The sequence below is a fragment of the Sebastes fasciatus genome, chromosome 8 (assembly GCF_043250625.1).
Source record: "Sebastes fasciatus isolate fSebFas1 chromosome 8, fSebFas1.pri, whole genome shotgun sequence".
Classification (NCBI taxonomy): Eukaryota; Metazoa; Chordata; class Actinopteri; order Perciformes; family Sebastidae; genus Sebastes; species Sebastes fasciatus.
Genome location: NC_133802.1, coordinates 30,396,678 through 30,413,289, shown reverse-complemented (window position 1 = coordinate 30,413,289; position 16,612 = coordinate 30,396,678). Strand labels below are relative to the sequence as shown.

General features: G+C 42.0%; 1 protein-coding gene across 4 annotated transcripts in view; it reads left to right on the top strand.

Annotated features, from left to right (window-relative positions):
• Positions 1-686: 686 nt before the first annotated feature.
• The window catches only part of cacna1fb (calcium channel, voltage-dependent, L type, alpha 1F subunit), a 44,357-nt gene continuing 28,431 nt past the window's right edge, over positions 687-16,612 (top strand). For 2 of the 4 annotated variants that reach the window (XM_074644930.1, XM_074644931.1), the window contains exons 1-5: positions 687-1,008; positions 9,657-9,946; positions 12,007-12,107; positions 12,233-12,338; positions 15,270-15,409. In XM_074644930.1, the coding sequence (XP_074501031.1) occupies positions 987-1,008; positions 9,657-9,946; positions 12,007-12,107; positions 12,233-12,338; positions 15,270-15,409 (659 nt within the window). In that variant the 5' untranslated portion in view covers positions 687-986. Of the gene's footprint in view, positions 1,009-9,656; positions 9,947-12,006; positions 12,108-12,232; positions 12,339-15,269; positions 15,410-16,079; positions 16,356-16,612 lie in introns of those variants that run through there. The other 2 variants (XM_074644932.1, XM_074644933.1) reach the window with 2 other exon arrangements.

Below are 16,612 nucleotides of genomic sequence, written 5' to 3'. Positions count from 1 at the left end.
TTGGAGTCTGAGTATGAACAGCGTAGCCACACGCGAACGCACATGGGACACCAACCCGGATTGATTTATACGTGTAAGAAGTTACAAACAGTCCCTTTTATGGAGAAAAATTCAGTTAAAAGTGAACTTTTACTGTAAATGTTCATCTGTTTGTTCATCATTTTCAACAACTGATGTCTGCGGGGGGAAAAAAAATTTGAAATAAAATTAGAAATAAAAAATGTTCCAATTGTTTTGTTTGTTTTTTCTATATGCGGGCATTTAAGAGTTATTAAAGAAATATACACCTGTGCCCACCTGAGGAAATATTTAAAAGACATCTAAATAATCATTTTTATTTAGGTATTATATAAAAATTATATATACTTATTATTTGTATTATTATTATAAGTATTATATACACTTATTTCTGGTTTTCAGTAGAGAGAAAATCACAGAAATAAATCACAGAAAAATGTTGATTTTAGTTCCAAAAAAATTATAAACTGCAGAGAAAAAATTATCATCATCTGGAGATATTTCTGTTTATTTGCAGCTTTTTAAATGATGATTTTTATTCTCTTTGCGCCTTTAATTCTCCCGCTGCCCTCCCCTTTAACACACCGAGCTGTAATCCCAACTGGGAGGAGGAGGAGAGGTGGAAGAGGAGAGGAGGGGGGGGTAGATAGAGATAGAGAGATAAATGGAGAGAGCGAGTCACAGAGTCAGATTAGTGAAGCGAAGCTGAAAAAAGAAGCAGAATTTGCCTCCTCACATCTCTCTGGATTTATTGTCTCTCTCTTCACACTTTGTGTTTCTTTTGGATGTAAATGGATGAATTGATGAAGTGATCAAAAGAAGAAGAAGAAGAAGAAGAAGAAGAAGAAGAGGAGGATTAATCTTCATCAAAAAGTGGTGAAATGTGATGAGTTGTCGGGGAATCAGAATCAGCTGCCGATGATCGATTAGAGATGATTATTGGTGTTTGCAGCAGCTGAGAGTGAAAGATGTACGAGGAGAGACACAGAGGTAAGAACTGACTCTCAGTCAGCTGCTCAAGTTTTACTTTCATTTCTTTCTTTACTGGAACAGTTTGTTTCTTCTTCTTTCATCCATGAAGACAGGAAACACGTCACGGCTCACCTCAGTGTTTTAACCTGAGACCATCAGAGATATTAGGGATTTATTAGTAGATTTAATGAAGTCATCTGATCTCAGGAACCAGCTGAACATGATGATCTGAGGAGTTCACAGTCACTCTCTGTGTTTTTCTCTATTTTACATTCACATATTCACTCTGACAAACAACAGACATTTTAAAATAATAATGAAAATAATCCTTATTTCACACATCACAATACAATATATATATATTAAAGGTTCACTTATTGAGCTATTCCCTAAGCTTTTAGCTGTATGCCATGGTCTTCTTCAGTGAGTTTACAGGTTTTATCAGGGCTGAAATGATTAATCCGACTCCTCAGGAGTCTATTTTTGATGTCAATATTCTCCTAAAAGATGTTAAAATAATCAAATGTGTATAAATGACAGTAAAAAGGGAAGATGCACAATAATAATTATATGTATCTATCATAAAGTATGAGATCTCCATCCCATCCATCCATCTGCAACCGCTTATCCCGTTAGGGGTCGCGGGGGGGGCTGGAGCCGATCCCAGCCGACATTGGGCGAAGGCAGGGTACACCCTGGACAGGTCGCCAGTCCATCGCAGGGCTGACACATAGAGACAGACAACCATTCACGCTCACACTCACACCTACGGGCAATTTAGAGTCCACAATTAACCTAACCTGCATGTCTTTGGACTGTGGGAGGAAACCGGAGTACCCGGAGAAAAAGTATGAGATCTCCAGCAAGAGAAATGTGGGCAATAAAAATAATGATTTATTTCTAATTAAATTTAGTATTAATTAGACTAGGAGGATATAGATATAGGTTGATAGAAGTCAGTCAGTAAAACGTTCTTCTTTCCTTCAGCAGAAATAATCAGGAACAGTGTTTGGTCACATGACAGGTGTGTGACATCATCAGCCTAGTGGTACGTGTCCACAGGGTCCGTCCTATCCACGCTTCCCATTCATTGTCCGTGTAAGCAGCCATGCATTGCATTCTGGTAGCGCGATTCGAGAAATGTACCGTCACGTCGCCAGCGCCTCATTTGCATAAAGTTGAGGTCTTGGCTACTTTATGCAAATCACGGGCGTCCGGCGCGACTCGCCGCCTCTGGAAACTCCCGAGAAACTTTTAAACTAACCGTTGTTGATCCAAAATGAAGACAGATTCAGCAACTGCATGGCTGCATAAAATGTTTTCAGAAATACATTTTGGTGAACTATTTCCATGATGTAAGTGAAGAAAGTTTCCAAACGAGCCGCCATGTTGGTTCCGGTTTGAAAGCTGAGAGCAGCAGCCCATGAGAGAAAGCCTTCGTCCAATCAGGTGCCTCGTATCTATAGTGGCAGCCCATCAAGCGTCCAATGCTGGGAAGCGAGGCGATACCTGTGGACACGTAACTCATGCGCCTGCTGCTCATCATCTCTCCTCTCCACCAGTTTCCTGTCAACTCGTCCTTTAAAGTCGCCCAAGTTCAGTAGTTCACAACAACAAAAAACAAAGTGGAGAAAAGTCGTAAACCAGACTCAGTCAAAACCGAGTATATGTCTGGACCGTGTACGTCTAGTCTGTGAATTTGTGGTTAAATTCTTCCACTAATAGTCAGTGGTCATGTCTGTAACGTTAAATCCAGCGGTACATGTCCACCAGGTCCAGCAAGGACTACTAGGGTGAAGCGCTGCTCCACTCAACTGGTCGTTCAAGCGGTGACATACCCTCTCGTGGAATGCACCTGAGAAACAGGCTTTGCCGCTGCTGAATCTGGTTTAATTTGATAACTAGATCGCCTAGTTTCACAGCCTGGTCCAAGTTTTGAGATCTGGACGCGTCTCGCTGGACGGCCTCATTTGCATAAAAGATTGATCGCGCCTTTTTATTTTGAAGGAGCAACGGCCAATGAGGAAACTCGAACACTCGGCCGACCAATCGTGAACTCCTCAGATTTAAGATGAGATCAAACATTTTTTATCCAGAGGGAAGTTGTTGTGCAGCAGTTCAACACTGGAAAGAGTCCAAATATACAGAATATAAGCAATAAAGATTATTAATAAGAAACCAAATGTACACAGGTTAACGGACAGGTGCAAAAAATAAAATATAAACATGCCAAAAGGCAAACAGCTGATAAACAACATTTATCTCAGGACCCCACAGGCTGCTTGTTAAGCGCCCCTCAGGATCGGATACCGACGCACGGCGCACCCGTTATGGACTGTATGTGACGAACCAGGCTTTCAACTAACTTCAATGTAAACCCACCTGCGGCGTTATTCGATGGCCGGAGCAATGATGTAGTATTAGTAGCGTGAGTGTCCGTTCAGGGCAGGAGGGAGGGGTGGTGGATGGGTCAGATGTTAGTCAGTGAAGTTAACGTTGACCACGACCGTTTCCTAACCCTAACTAAGTTGTTGTGTTGCCTAAACTTAACTTCCTGTGAAAACAGAAGTTTATTTTGAAAGGACACTGTGCATGTAACGAGCGTATATTGACACGCCATCCCTGGTCCGTCCAAAAGTAACGCAAGAGAGATACCCTCTATGTCGGTCTCTGATGCCAAGTTGTACTGGATTAAAACAGAACTTTAGAAGACTATCAAAATAAGAGCCTGGCAGTTTAGCTGTGTAACCTGAGCAGGTACACACCTCTGTGTCCCAGCGTGACCTTTGACCTCAGTCAGGATGGGGTTAACAGAGGTCACGACCTCTCTTTTAGAGAGAGACTCAGTTTAATCCTGACAGAGGATCAGACTTCCTGCTCTCTGCTGCTGCTCAGTTAAGATGGCCCCCGCAGACCTCCTGATAACGTTGTCATGGTAATGAGCATTAACAAACGTGACATCATCGGTTACCGTGGCAGCGGAGTTAATCCGCCCTTTTGTTCCGTCCATGATATAAGGATTTATTTAAACTTTCTCTAAACCTCAGAGGACCCTTTAAAGGGAGGTGGAACGGACAGGAAGTCCTTTATGACGCCAAGAATCTAACGTGGAGGTTCAGCAGTCGACTCAGATGTCTCAGTGTCCATGAACGCACCGACAGGGAGGCGGTCAGCTGTATTATAAATCACTGATGAAGTAACTTTGACTGTGATCGATTATTTCCTTAGAGATCAGTGTAAAAACTGTGAAAATGATCGTCAGGAAAGTTTAGAAATAAACGTAAATAAAGTGAAACAATAACAGAGAGCAGTGTGTTAATGTGAAGTCTCTGACTGGGAGAACCACAGGGCTCAATACCGGCTCCTCCTCTCTTCTCATTATAAATATAAATATAAAGAATATCCATGAACACTGACTGTGTTGGATTCTCTCTACAAGTGTATTTTATTGAAATGAAGTGAAACTAATGTATTACTGAAGGGAAGGAAATCAAAAAATAAAGTCACAAAAACCTTTTAGTTTTTAATCTTTTGTGCATCAAAACTTCATGTTACACAGTGTCAATTTCACCAAAGAAAACGCCAGCTGTGGCTGGAGGTTGACCGTCCGTTCGGTCCATTCTCGTGATATCTCCGGAACGGCTCGAGGGATGTTAGGGCTGTGACGGTGAGGAAATTTTCCCACCGGTAAATAAACTTGTGGCAACACTGGAGTTACCGATTACACCGCACATTTTGCAAGAAAAGATAGCGGTCAATATATGTAGCGCGCTTACTTTGATCTTTACCGGCGGCTGGCGGTGTGTCTGGTCTCTCCGGTTGAGCTTTTGCTGCGGCGCTGCAGGTTTCCACCCGGCGATGCTCCGCCGCGCACACCGGCTGTGACCGCTCCGTCCTCCTCACGGCGATTACCTCTTTAACGTTATGGTTCCCTTATAGCATTGGGTTTAAATCTGAAATATTGCCAAATAGCCGCTTTTGCTTTTCGCTTCGACACCAAATCCTCCGCCATCGTCTTGTCTGTCAGCTCTCTCTCATCCCTGAGCTGAGACTCCGTACGGAGCAGACACTTTCACTTTGAGTTTGTAGTGTCCGTCGTCCGACTTTGTATTGATAACACGCTGCTGATACGCCAAAATGAACAAATGGGTTTTATTTCTGTAAAAAAAAAAAGCAAAACGACGGTGGGTACGTAATGTAATCGGTGTGTGTCCGACCACCGTGTAACACCGACTACAGCGTCAAGTCTAGTGTGGATCCGGTTCCAGTAAATGTTGAGCAGCTGAAGCTGTGGTTCAGAGTCTTTAGACCACGAAATTACTATTTGCTTTGACATTAATGGATTTTTCGTTTCATTTCTTTATGAAGTTAATTCAGAATGAAGTTCGGAACATTTTTGTGTTTGTTAAATAAATTAATTTAATCTTTGAAGTGGAAGAGAAGCGTTGTTGGTAGTGAGTCAGAGCCGACCGTGTATTCAGTGCCAGAAAGCCGTCACACAGGGTTCAGTTTGATCCAGACCAAGAACGCCACTTTTCATTGGACCGAGGTACAGCTGTTAATGTAACACAGTGTAGAGTATCTGTACAGCTGATACCAGACCAGAATATTGATGATGTATTTATCAAGTTTCATTATTAAAAGCAGAGCTGCTGCTGCTGCTGCTTAGAGTCTGAGATCAGTGAGCAGTGAAGAAGAAGAAACAACACGGCCCCAACATTCACTAAACGGACTGATGACCTTCCAGCTGGACCAGGCTGGAGGGCAGCGTGACATACACACACACACACACACACACACACACACACACACACACACACAGTCAGAGACAAGGCAGTGAAAAGTAGCAAGTTAACAAGGCGGATGCAGGGTTGTGTGCGAGTTATGGGATGCCCCGCTTCACCATCTCACACACACACACACACATACACTGTGTTGTCGTGATGATGTGAGTTGACTCGGGATAATTCGGGGATAATTAGTCGGTTCTTGTCGTCCTGCGGGTGAAGCAGCTCCTCCACAGGAAGAAACAACGTGACCCTCGGTCATGTGACCGGCACTGTCCGAACCTCAGCTGCTCATTGGACGGATGACAAACCTGCTGGGACACTGCCAGCTCTGAGTTCAGGGGAGGAAAGACTGTAAAGGACCATTCTGCTGTTTTTAAAAAACATGTAATCATTTTCAACGGTTAGACTGAAGTCATCAAATCAACCGCCAGAGAGATAATCCGTCGCAGTCACAGACAGGAAGCTTTATTTTGAAAGTTCTCGTTGTGTGGTGATGCAGCTGATGTGTCCTGACTCTGGTTCTGGGTCAGATCTCTGTTTCTGGGAACCAGTAAATACACCGAGCCGCTGTAGAGTGACGGGTTGGTCAGAACAACGACCGACCGACCGGCCGAGGCCAGCCAGCCACAGAGAGAGATAACGTTAGTTTTTCAAGTTGAGACAAAAGGAACTGAGAACTAAGATGACCAAGAAAAGTGGCAGCAGGCTGAGACCAGCCCAGTCGCCAGGGAAAATATTGGCTTTGTATGTTTCTGCAAACCCCGTATCACGCTCGCAGAAACGCACAATGCCACGTGGTTAACGTTGTGGAAGGGTTGGTTAGGTTTTGACTAGAAGGTTAGAAAAAACATCACGGTTAGTGTTAAAATTATTACGTAACAACCATATTTACCGTAAATAAATATGACTTTCTTACGCCACGTTATGTCACAAACATGATACACCCACGTCCCTGCTGACGTCGAACCACCTTCCAATTCACCCTCACTCATCACACCCAGAGATACGTGACCTCATAGGCACCGTTTCATGTTTTTGCCCACATTTTGTGACTCTCACCATGGTGATAATTGTCACAAAATCACTTTTATTGCGCTCGCTTCAGTAATTATTAACGAAATGCGCCACTGCTCTGCTACAAATTACAGCAGCCTACACCAGTGTATCCCACAGGATTTAGTGAGATGGTGGTGGTTGATGGGCTTGAAGGCAGCGGTGCCGGTGGCGCGCGGAGGTCCCGCCGGTACAATAACCTTTTATTTTGATGTTAATAAAATGTACCCAAATTCACAAATACGTAGGATATTACTACTGACATTCATGTAATATTACGTCACAACGTCTGCTGTATTAGCCGTGTGTTTACTACGTGTTTATAGAGCGGGGAAGTGAGATCAGATCACAAGTGGTTATAATGCCAGATGTGAACAGACGTACTTAGAGCTGTCCACTTGTGATCGGATCACTCAGGATGCATGTTAATACCAGGTCTGAACAGGGCCTTAAGGGGGCAGTAAGCTATTTACATTGGCCACAACATAACATTATCAGAGCTGTAACAGTTTAATTGGATGATTGGTAAAAGACAGTAATAGAATTATAAATAGATGCATTTATTAAGATTAGTTTCAGTTTATTTATTCATTTATTTATTTAGTTTTTGATCAACCTTCCCAGTGGGTGCTACTTCATGATAAATATTGTATCTAGAGAATAATGATTATAAATAATAACAAATATGATATAATTATTATTATTTATTTATTTTTTTGCTGCAGAAGTTTGCAGTATTTTTACAGCATTGAGTACTGCCTGCAGGTATGACTTCCACCAATCAGAGGGCAGGACAGGAGTTTCTGTGTAGCCTGAAAAAGACGAAACCCGGGGCGAGGAGGCGTCCTATAATCAGTGGCTGCTTCCTGTGAAGCCTCATTACTGACTGACCTACATGAACCAACACGTCTCCTCTGGATTCAAACACAATGAAGATTCTCTTTAGAGTCGAGTGAATGAATCAAAATAAAGGTTTAATTAGTGTAAACAGAGGTTGCGTCCACACTAACATGTTAATTAGTACGCTAAAACAGTATGTGAGATATTTTAGCATGTCCAAAACCTTAGTATGAAACCAATAGTACGTGAATTGCATACTATTTCTGGTGAAATATTACGAAATATTACGAAATATTACGGTATAAATAACCCACAATGCAATGCGGTAGTGACAACAACGTTCGTAACAGATGTTGACGGACAGCTCTGTAACGTCAATAACGCTTCAATTTACCTGTAAGTATAAGATTTCACTTTGCTAGGCGTAATATATATTTAAAATTAATCCTGAATTTGATTCTCACAAACCGTCATTTTGGTCACATGAGGTTGGCACGGGTTACCATGGTTACACGTCTCCAACCAGCAAGGAGGCTCTCAAGAAGTGATGACGTAAATTACTGCTCAGTGCGTCCAAAAATATACATACAGTACTACTGTTTATTCACGCAAAAGTATGTTGAACGTTGGTACAACTATTGAGTACGTAGTGCATAGTGTGTGATTTCGGATGACGCCAGAAACTTGAGAACACCTTTAAATAACTTTAATAATTCAGTTAAACACTCTTTCTGTTGATCAGTGACTAAACTGAACAGAACAAGTTTAAAGTGATTTGGGCACCAATACTTTTAACAACAGATATGTTTCTCTACATTTAGCATACAGTGAGTTTTATGTCACTAAAACAGTGATTTTTTTTAAGAAGCCTTCTAACGTTTCTGTGTATCCGTGTGGAAACAATGACGTCATCTCCTCCATTCACGCATGTCCATAGTTGTTTTGTGTGATGAGCAGCGCCAGGGACATCTGGGACATGTGACCAACCGTTACAGAGAAGTCATCGTTAGATCTCAGCCTCCCTCCAAAAATACTCATTAAATATGTAGAAAAAGAAAATCACACCCGTAAAAATGAGAATCTAAGCTTTAAAATAGTGCAGGAGTTTAAATATAATATACAGAATAAAGTGAATAAACAGGGATGCAGTTAATGTGTAATGAATAGTAATACATATATAAACAGTATGCAGAGATGTGAAGAGGTAGTTGAACAGTAAGTAAAGGTTTAGAAATTGAACAGGGTCGAGCTCTCGTGATGAAACATATAAATGTGTCACCTCCTCATAAAGTGGCTGCGTGAACTCTGGTTTGAAGGCCTTATTTCCCACTGACTGTGAACGCATCTCCACTGTCCACCTCTACAGCTGCAGGTACAGAAACAGTCTAGGAATCACAGAGAGAGAGAGATCACCATGTAATCTCACTGAGCTGTCCATCACTGGGTTTATCTCTCTCTCTGTGTGTTCAGGGTCCTCAGGTACTAACACATAAACCACGGCCCAGATCACACACACACACACACACTGATCTAGGTCACAGCTGTTCACTACAATATTTCTGTTTTCATTTCCTCTGGAAACTGATGTCACATTTCTCCTCCTCTTCCTCCTCTCTTTTCTCATCTTTCACCTTAATGGAAAACACGAGGTGAAGGAAAAATTAAACTTCATCTGAAGTATTCAGGTCCTTTACTGCTACTAATACTATACTAGTACTAATACTACACTGTGAAAATACTCCACTGCAAGTAAAAGTCCTGCATTCAAAACCTTACTGAAGTGAAATTATGTAATCATCTAAATGCAGTTAAAGTCGTTAAAATAAAAGTATTAATAGAGCAGTAAAATGTGAGCTCTTCTCAAGGGACTCTGGTGTTTTTTGACCACAGGGAGCGCCAAAATCAACACTAAAGTTCCTCGTAGCAGCTTTAAGTAAGTTAAAAGTAATCGCATTCTCTTTATAAATCTTCGTCTGTCTCCAGGTGGTGGTCGTAATGGCTACGCCAATGCAGTGGATGGGGAGGAAGGAGGAGGTGAGGGTGAGGAAGAGGAGGAGGGAGGAGAGGGGGATGGAGGAGGAGGAGGAGGAGGAGGAGGAGGAGGAGGAGGAGGAGGAGGAGGAGGAGGAGAAGAGGAGAGGGACACAGAGTGGGACGAAGAGCTGGACGGAGAGGACGAGGGAGCAGTTAGGATGACGAGAACTGACACGCTTCACTCGACCACGAGTTCGACCGGAACACAGAGGAGGAGAGGACAACATGCTAAGAAACAGGTGAGACAGAGAGACAACACGCTGAGAAACATGTGAGACAGAGACAATACGCTGAGAAACAGGTGAGACAGAGACAACACGCTAAGAAACAGGTGAAACAGAGAGACAACCCACTAAGAAACAGGTGAAACAGAGAGACAACACGTTAAGAAACAGGTGAAACAGAGAGACAACACGTTAAGAAACAGGTGAAACAGAGAGACAACACGTTAAGAAACAGGTGAAACAGAGAGACAACACGTTAAGAAACAGGTGAAACAGAGACAACACGCTAAGAAACAGGTGAGACGGAGAGACAACACGCTAAGCAACAGGTGAAACAGAGAGACAACACGTTAAGAAACAGGTGAAACAGAGACAACACGCTAAGAAACAGGTGAGACAGAGAGACAACACGCTAAGAAACAGGTGAAACAGAGAGACAACCCACTAAGAAACAGGTGAGACAGAGAGACAACACACTAAGAAACAGGTGAGACAGAGACAATACGCTGAGAAACAGGTGAGACACAGAGATAACACACTAAGAAACAGGTGAGACAGAGAGACAACACGCTAAGAAACAGGTGAGACAGAGAGACAACATGCTGAGAAACAGGTGAAACAGAGACAACACACTAAGAAACAGGTGAAACAGAGAGACAACACACTAAGAAACAGGTGAGACAGAGACAATACGCTGAGAAACAGGTGAGACACAGAGATAACACACTAAGAAACAGGTGAGACAGAGACAATACGCTGAGAAACAGGTGAGACACAGAGATAACACACTAAGAAACAGGTGAAACAAAGACAACACACTAAGAAACAGGTGAGACAGAGAGACAACACACTAAGAAACAGGTGAGACAGAGACAATACGCTGAGAAACAGGTGAGACAGAGACAACACGCTAAGAAACAGGTGAGACAGAGACAATACGCTGAGAAACAGGTGAGACAGAGACAACACGCTAAGAAACAGGTGAAACAGAGAGACAACCCACTAAGAAACAGGTGAGACAGAGAGACAACACGTTAAGAAACAGGTGAAACAGAGAGACAACACGTTAAGAAACAGGTGAAACAGAGAGACAACCCACTAAGAAACAGGTGAAACAGAGAGACAACACGTTAAGAAACAGGTGAAACAGAGAGACAACACGTTAAGAAACAGGTGAAACAGAGACAACACGCTAAGAAACAGGTGAGACGGAGAGACAACACGCTAAGCAACAGGTGAAACAGAGAGACAACACGTTAAGAAACAGGTGAAACAGAGAGACAACACGCTAAGAAACAGGTGAAACAGAGAGACAACCCACTAAGAAACAGGTGAGACAGAGAGACAACACGCTAAGAAACAGGTGAGACAGAGAGACAACATGCTGAGAAACAGGTGAAACAGAGAGACAACCCACTAAGAAACAGGTGAAACAGAGAGACAACCCACTAAGAAACAGGTGAGACGGAGAGACAACACGCTAAGCAACAGGTGAAACAGAGAGACAACACGTTAAGAAACAGGTGAAACAGAGAGACAACCCACTAAGAAACAGGTGAAACAGAGAGACAACCCACTAAGAAACAGGTGAAACAGAGAGACAACCCACTAAGAAACAGGTGAGACGGAGAGACAACACGCTAAGCAACAGGTGAAACAGAGAGACAACCCACTAAGAAACAGGTGAGACAGAGACAACACACTAAGAAACAGGTGAGACAGAGAGACAACACGCTAAGAAACAGGTGAAACAGAGAGACAACCCACTAAGAAACAGGTGAGACGGAGAGACAACACGCTAAGCAACAGGTGAAACAGAGAGACAACACGTTAAGAAACAGGTGAAACAGAGAGACAACACGTTAAGAAACAGGTGAAACAGAGAGACAACCCACTAAGAAACAGGTGAGACAGAGACAACACACTAAGAAACTGGTGAGACAGAGAGACAACACGCTAAGAAACTGATGATGATGATGATGATGATGATGATGATGATGATGATGATGATGATGATGGTGATGATGATGATGATGATGATGGTGATGATGATGATGGTCCTTCTTCTTCCTCAGGTCCAGGGCAGTAATCAGGTCCAGCGAGCTCCCAGAGCGTTATACTGTCTAAAACTCAACAATCCAATCAGACGAGCTGCTCTCTCTATCGTGGAGTGGAAGTATCCTTTACTCTGACCAATCAGCTGTCAGCTTCATACCAGAAAATCAGTGTTTAAGTGGTTTAGTGTGAACTAGGAATCAGATAATGAGCTGCTTCTCTGAGCTTCCTTAACACGTGTCTCAGACCGTTTGATATCTTCATCCTGTTAGCCATCTTTGCTAACTGTGTCGCTCTGGGAGTTTCTAAACCGTTTCCTGAGGACGACTCCAACTCCACCAACCACGACCTGGTGAGACCAACTACACTAATACACAGTCAACAATAATGAATGAATACACACATTAAGCTCTTTTGCCCTGCGTGTTAGTAAACAGCCTACAACTGCATTTAACTCTGTTTATGTCCTGCCACTAGCACTACTAGCTACTGGCCGATAGCCGGTTGTTTGGGAACAGAGACGTTAATACATCCACCACGGTACACGCTTACAGCGCACAGCCCATGGGTGTATTATAAGATAATAAAAGTGATGAATTACAGCCAATATATCCATTATTACAGCCACATACAGCTAGCAGTAGGCTGGCAGAACTGGATATGACATGATGTCATATGAGCGTGCAGGGCGGTGCAGTCCCGTGGGTCTGATGCATGTTCATTATGGCAAGGAAAATAAATCTAACTCTAACTAATTTTACAACTTTTAGGACATAATGATTTAAATGAGGGTTATTTAAGTGTTCCTACTGGGAAGTTGATTTACCTCAAAATAAAATGATTCTCTGATTTACAGACGTCTCTTTATGCATCCGTGGCCACAGACTCATTGGCGTTTTCAGTCCAAAATTGCGACAGTGGCTGTGGTTAAAAAAGCACCAGAGTTTCGCCTCTTTGCTTCTAAACTCTTTGGTTCAGGTGTGATTATTTCTGTGAACAGGAAGGGTTTTCCCTCAGGCAGCTGTCCTGCTGTAAAGGTCAAAGGTCATGGATAAATACAGTAGATGATTGACAGGTCTGAGATCAGCTCTGAGAAGTTTCTGCTCTGATGGTTCAGCTCGCTCTCTCTCTCTCTCCTCTGGTCGTCTCTCCACCTTCAGCTGCACTCGAACTCTACTCGCTGTTCATCAAGTCGCTTTACATTCAAGTGACGGCACAGAACACTGTGTGTGTGTGTGTGTGTGTGTGTGTGTGCGTGCGTGCGTGCGTGCGTGTGTGTGTGTGTGTGTGTGTGCGTGTGTTTGTGTGTGTGTGTGTGTGTGTGTGTGTGTGTTGCTGTTGTTCTTTTCATTGTGATATGATCAAATGAAAGAGACAACTACTGCAGATCAGAGGTGGAAGAAGTACTCACATCTAAACAGAAATACTCTGTTACAAGTAAAAGTCCTGCATTCAAAATCTCATGTAAAGGTATTAAAATATCAAAATCTAATTATTAAGTATTAAAGTAACAAAATCCTCATTCTGCAGAATAATCTATATTATATTATAGTATTCTAATGATTGATGCTGGTAAACATATACAAATATTCGTAAAATATCCCAAAAATAATTAAAAGTAGCTCCTACTTTTAATTATTTTTTGGATATTTTACGAATATTTTTACATATTTTACTAATTTGTGTCTGATAATTTATTTATATTTTTCTGATATTTAACTTCTATTTTTATGATATTTTACTAGTATTTTTTGGATATTTTACTGATTTTATTTAGGATATTTTACACATTATTGTCTGATTCTTTATTAATATTTTGGGGATATGTTACTATTTTTTTATTTGACTAATATTTCTGGGATATTTTACAAATATGTTTTGGATATTTTATTTGTTATATCACTTTAATATTGCAGCAGCTAAAGGTGGAGCTCATTTTAATTATTTGCTTGGATATTTTGCGAATATTTTTTCACATATTTTACAAATTTGTGTCTGATTTAATTTATTAATATTTTTCTGATATTTAACTTATATTTTTTATGATATTTCACTAATATTCTTTTTGGTTATTTTACTGATATTATTTAGGATATTTTGCAATTATTTTTCTGATAATTTACATATATTTTTGGGATATTTTATTTTTTATTTTACTATTGTTTCTTGGATATTTTACTAATACTTTTGGGATATGTTATGTGTTCATCGCTTTAATGCTGCAGCTGGTAAAGGTGGAGCTCATTTTAATGACTTTTTATACTGCTGGTAGTTTAATCTATAATAATAATTAATCAATTATTAGTTGATTAGATTTTGTTTTAATAATCTGAATCTGTAAAGTAACTAAAGCTGTCAGTTAAATGTAGAGGAATAAAAAGTACATTATTTCCTCTAGGATGTAGTGGAGTAGAAGTAAAAAGTAGCAGAAGATGGAAATACTCAAGTAAAGTACTAGTACCACTAACTGTACTTACGTACAGCACTTGAGTAAATGTACTTAGTTACTTTCCACCACTACTGCAGATAAGATAGGAGACAGAGTTGAGCATTTAGCTCAAAGCCGCTAGCGTCACTGTAGCCTTAAATAATATTAATAATTCAGGACGTTCCTCTGAGGACGGAGAGAAAGTCTCTGCTACATGTACAGTCTTTGTGAGGACCAGTCAAATTTTAAACTGTAGTGAGGACACGTCTGGTCCTCACTACGCACTAAGCATTACGCAGTGCTGTCTGGAGTTAAGACTTGATCATCACGTTCAGGTTCGGGTTCAGGTCTGGTGTTTGACATTTAGTAGTGAAGTGGTATAGAAAGACAAACGTTTGTGTGTGTGTGTGTGTGTGTGTGTGTGTGTGTGTGTGTGTGTGTGTGTGTGTGTGTGTGCGTGCGTGCGTGCGTGCGTGCGTGCGTGCGTGCGTGCGTGCGTGCGTGCGTGCGTGTGTAGCAGGGATGATGACAGATTGGTAATCCTCTGAAATACTCACAAACCCTCCACACACACACACACACACACACACACACACACACACACACACACACACACACACACACTGTTTTATTGTGTAAAACCTTATAAATGTCCTCCAGCATTCAGAGCTTCTGTCAGAGAGCATTAAAGGTTCAGTTCACCCAAATTACTAAAAGAATTTTTTTTAACACTGAACAGAACGTAGTCACATCCATGAAGTACATGATAATAATAATAATAATAATAATAAACAGTCCCTCCAGGAATGGAGGATCTGAGTCCTTCTTCGTGAACGTGTTCTCTCTGTGTTTCAGGAACAAGTGGAGTACGTCTTCCTCATCATCTTCACCATAGAGACCTTCCTGAAGATCTTGGCCTACGGTCTGGTGATGCACCCCAGCTCCTACATCCGCAACGGCTGGAACCTGCTCGACTTCGTCATCGTCATCGTCGGGTGAGAAAACGCAAGAACCTGCGGATGTGTCGGTTCTCTCTTTTAGATGTTTTGAGATAGCGGGTCTTTCTTCGGCTGCTGGTTCTCTCTTCAGACGTCAGTTCTCTAGAAACATGCAGGTTCTCCTCTTAGATCTTGGTTCTCTTTAAATATTTGTGCTGTCGTGAGATGTTTGGTTCTTTGTTTAGACGTTCTTTACATCCTGGGGCCAGAGGCCAGTCCACCACTGGTCTGGTTCTGTGTTCTTGTCCTCAGTTGCCTCTGCGTTGAGTCTCTGTGTAGTTGAAGCCGAGTTAAAGAGTTGTAGCAGTAAATCAGAAGTGACTGCAGTAAACTCAGCAGCTTCCTGTCCTGAGGTCAGTGGAGGAACAAACCCGGCAGCGACGCCACAATTTATCTAATTTTAGTGTTTTTCTGTTGAGTGCATGTGACGGCTGACTGTGATCACTGGACGCTAAACTCCTACAATAAACTTCAGCTGTCACGACATGAACACAGTCCTCAGCCTGACTCACTCTCTGACTCTGAGACGGGGAGTTCTGGTTCTGGAGGAGAGATGAACTGGTTCTCCTCAGGTTCCTGACAGAGAACAGGAGGTCAGATCTCATAGTGACGACATCCAGCCTGTCAATAAAACCCAACACTTCCTGCAGTAATTTCAAAATAAAGCTCCCCAGAGCAGGGAGGGGTTATGTCATGTGAACCACTGGAAGGCTTTTAATGTGAAACATCTGCAGGAAGTGTTGAGCTTCACTGACAGTGAATTAAAACAGTTCTAAATAAAATATCATCAACTGTAAAACGGAGACATTAGAAGTAACGAGTCACCTGCTGAGGTCACGGTGGGTCCCTGCAGGGTCCTCCGTGTTGCTTTGTGTCCTCGCTGCAGGACGGTGCTGTGACTTGGGACGACCTTGGGGTGATGATGATGAAGCCCGTTGTCATGGTAACAATGCCTGAGGACACTCTGCTCCACTTTACAGGCAGATATGATAATAGTGAGAGGCTGCTGTATGTGGGACACTCGGAGGAGTTCGGTGTTTGCTCTCCTCTCTGAGTTTAGAGGGAAAATAATCATGCTAATGCTAATGGTAATGGTAATGCTAATGCTAAATGTCACCACAATCCATCCAGTAGCTGCTGGACTGACCGACCTGTGCTGCTGGCACAGCTTCTAACAATATCTATGGAAACATTTTAGAG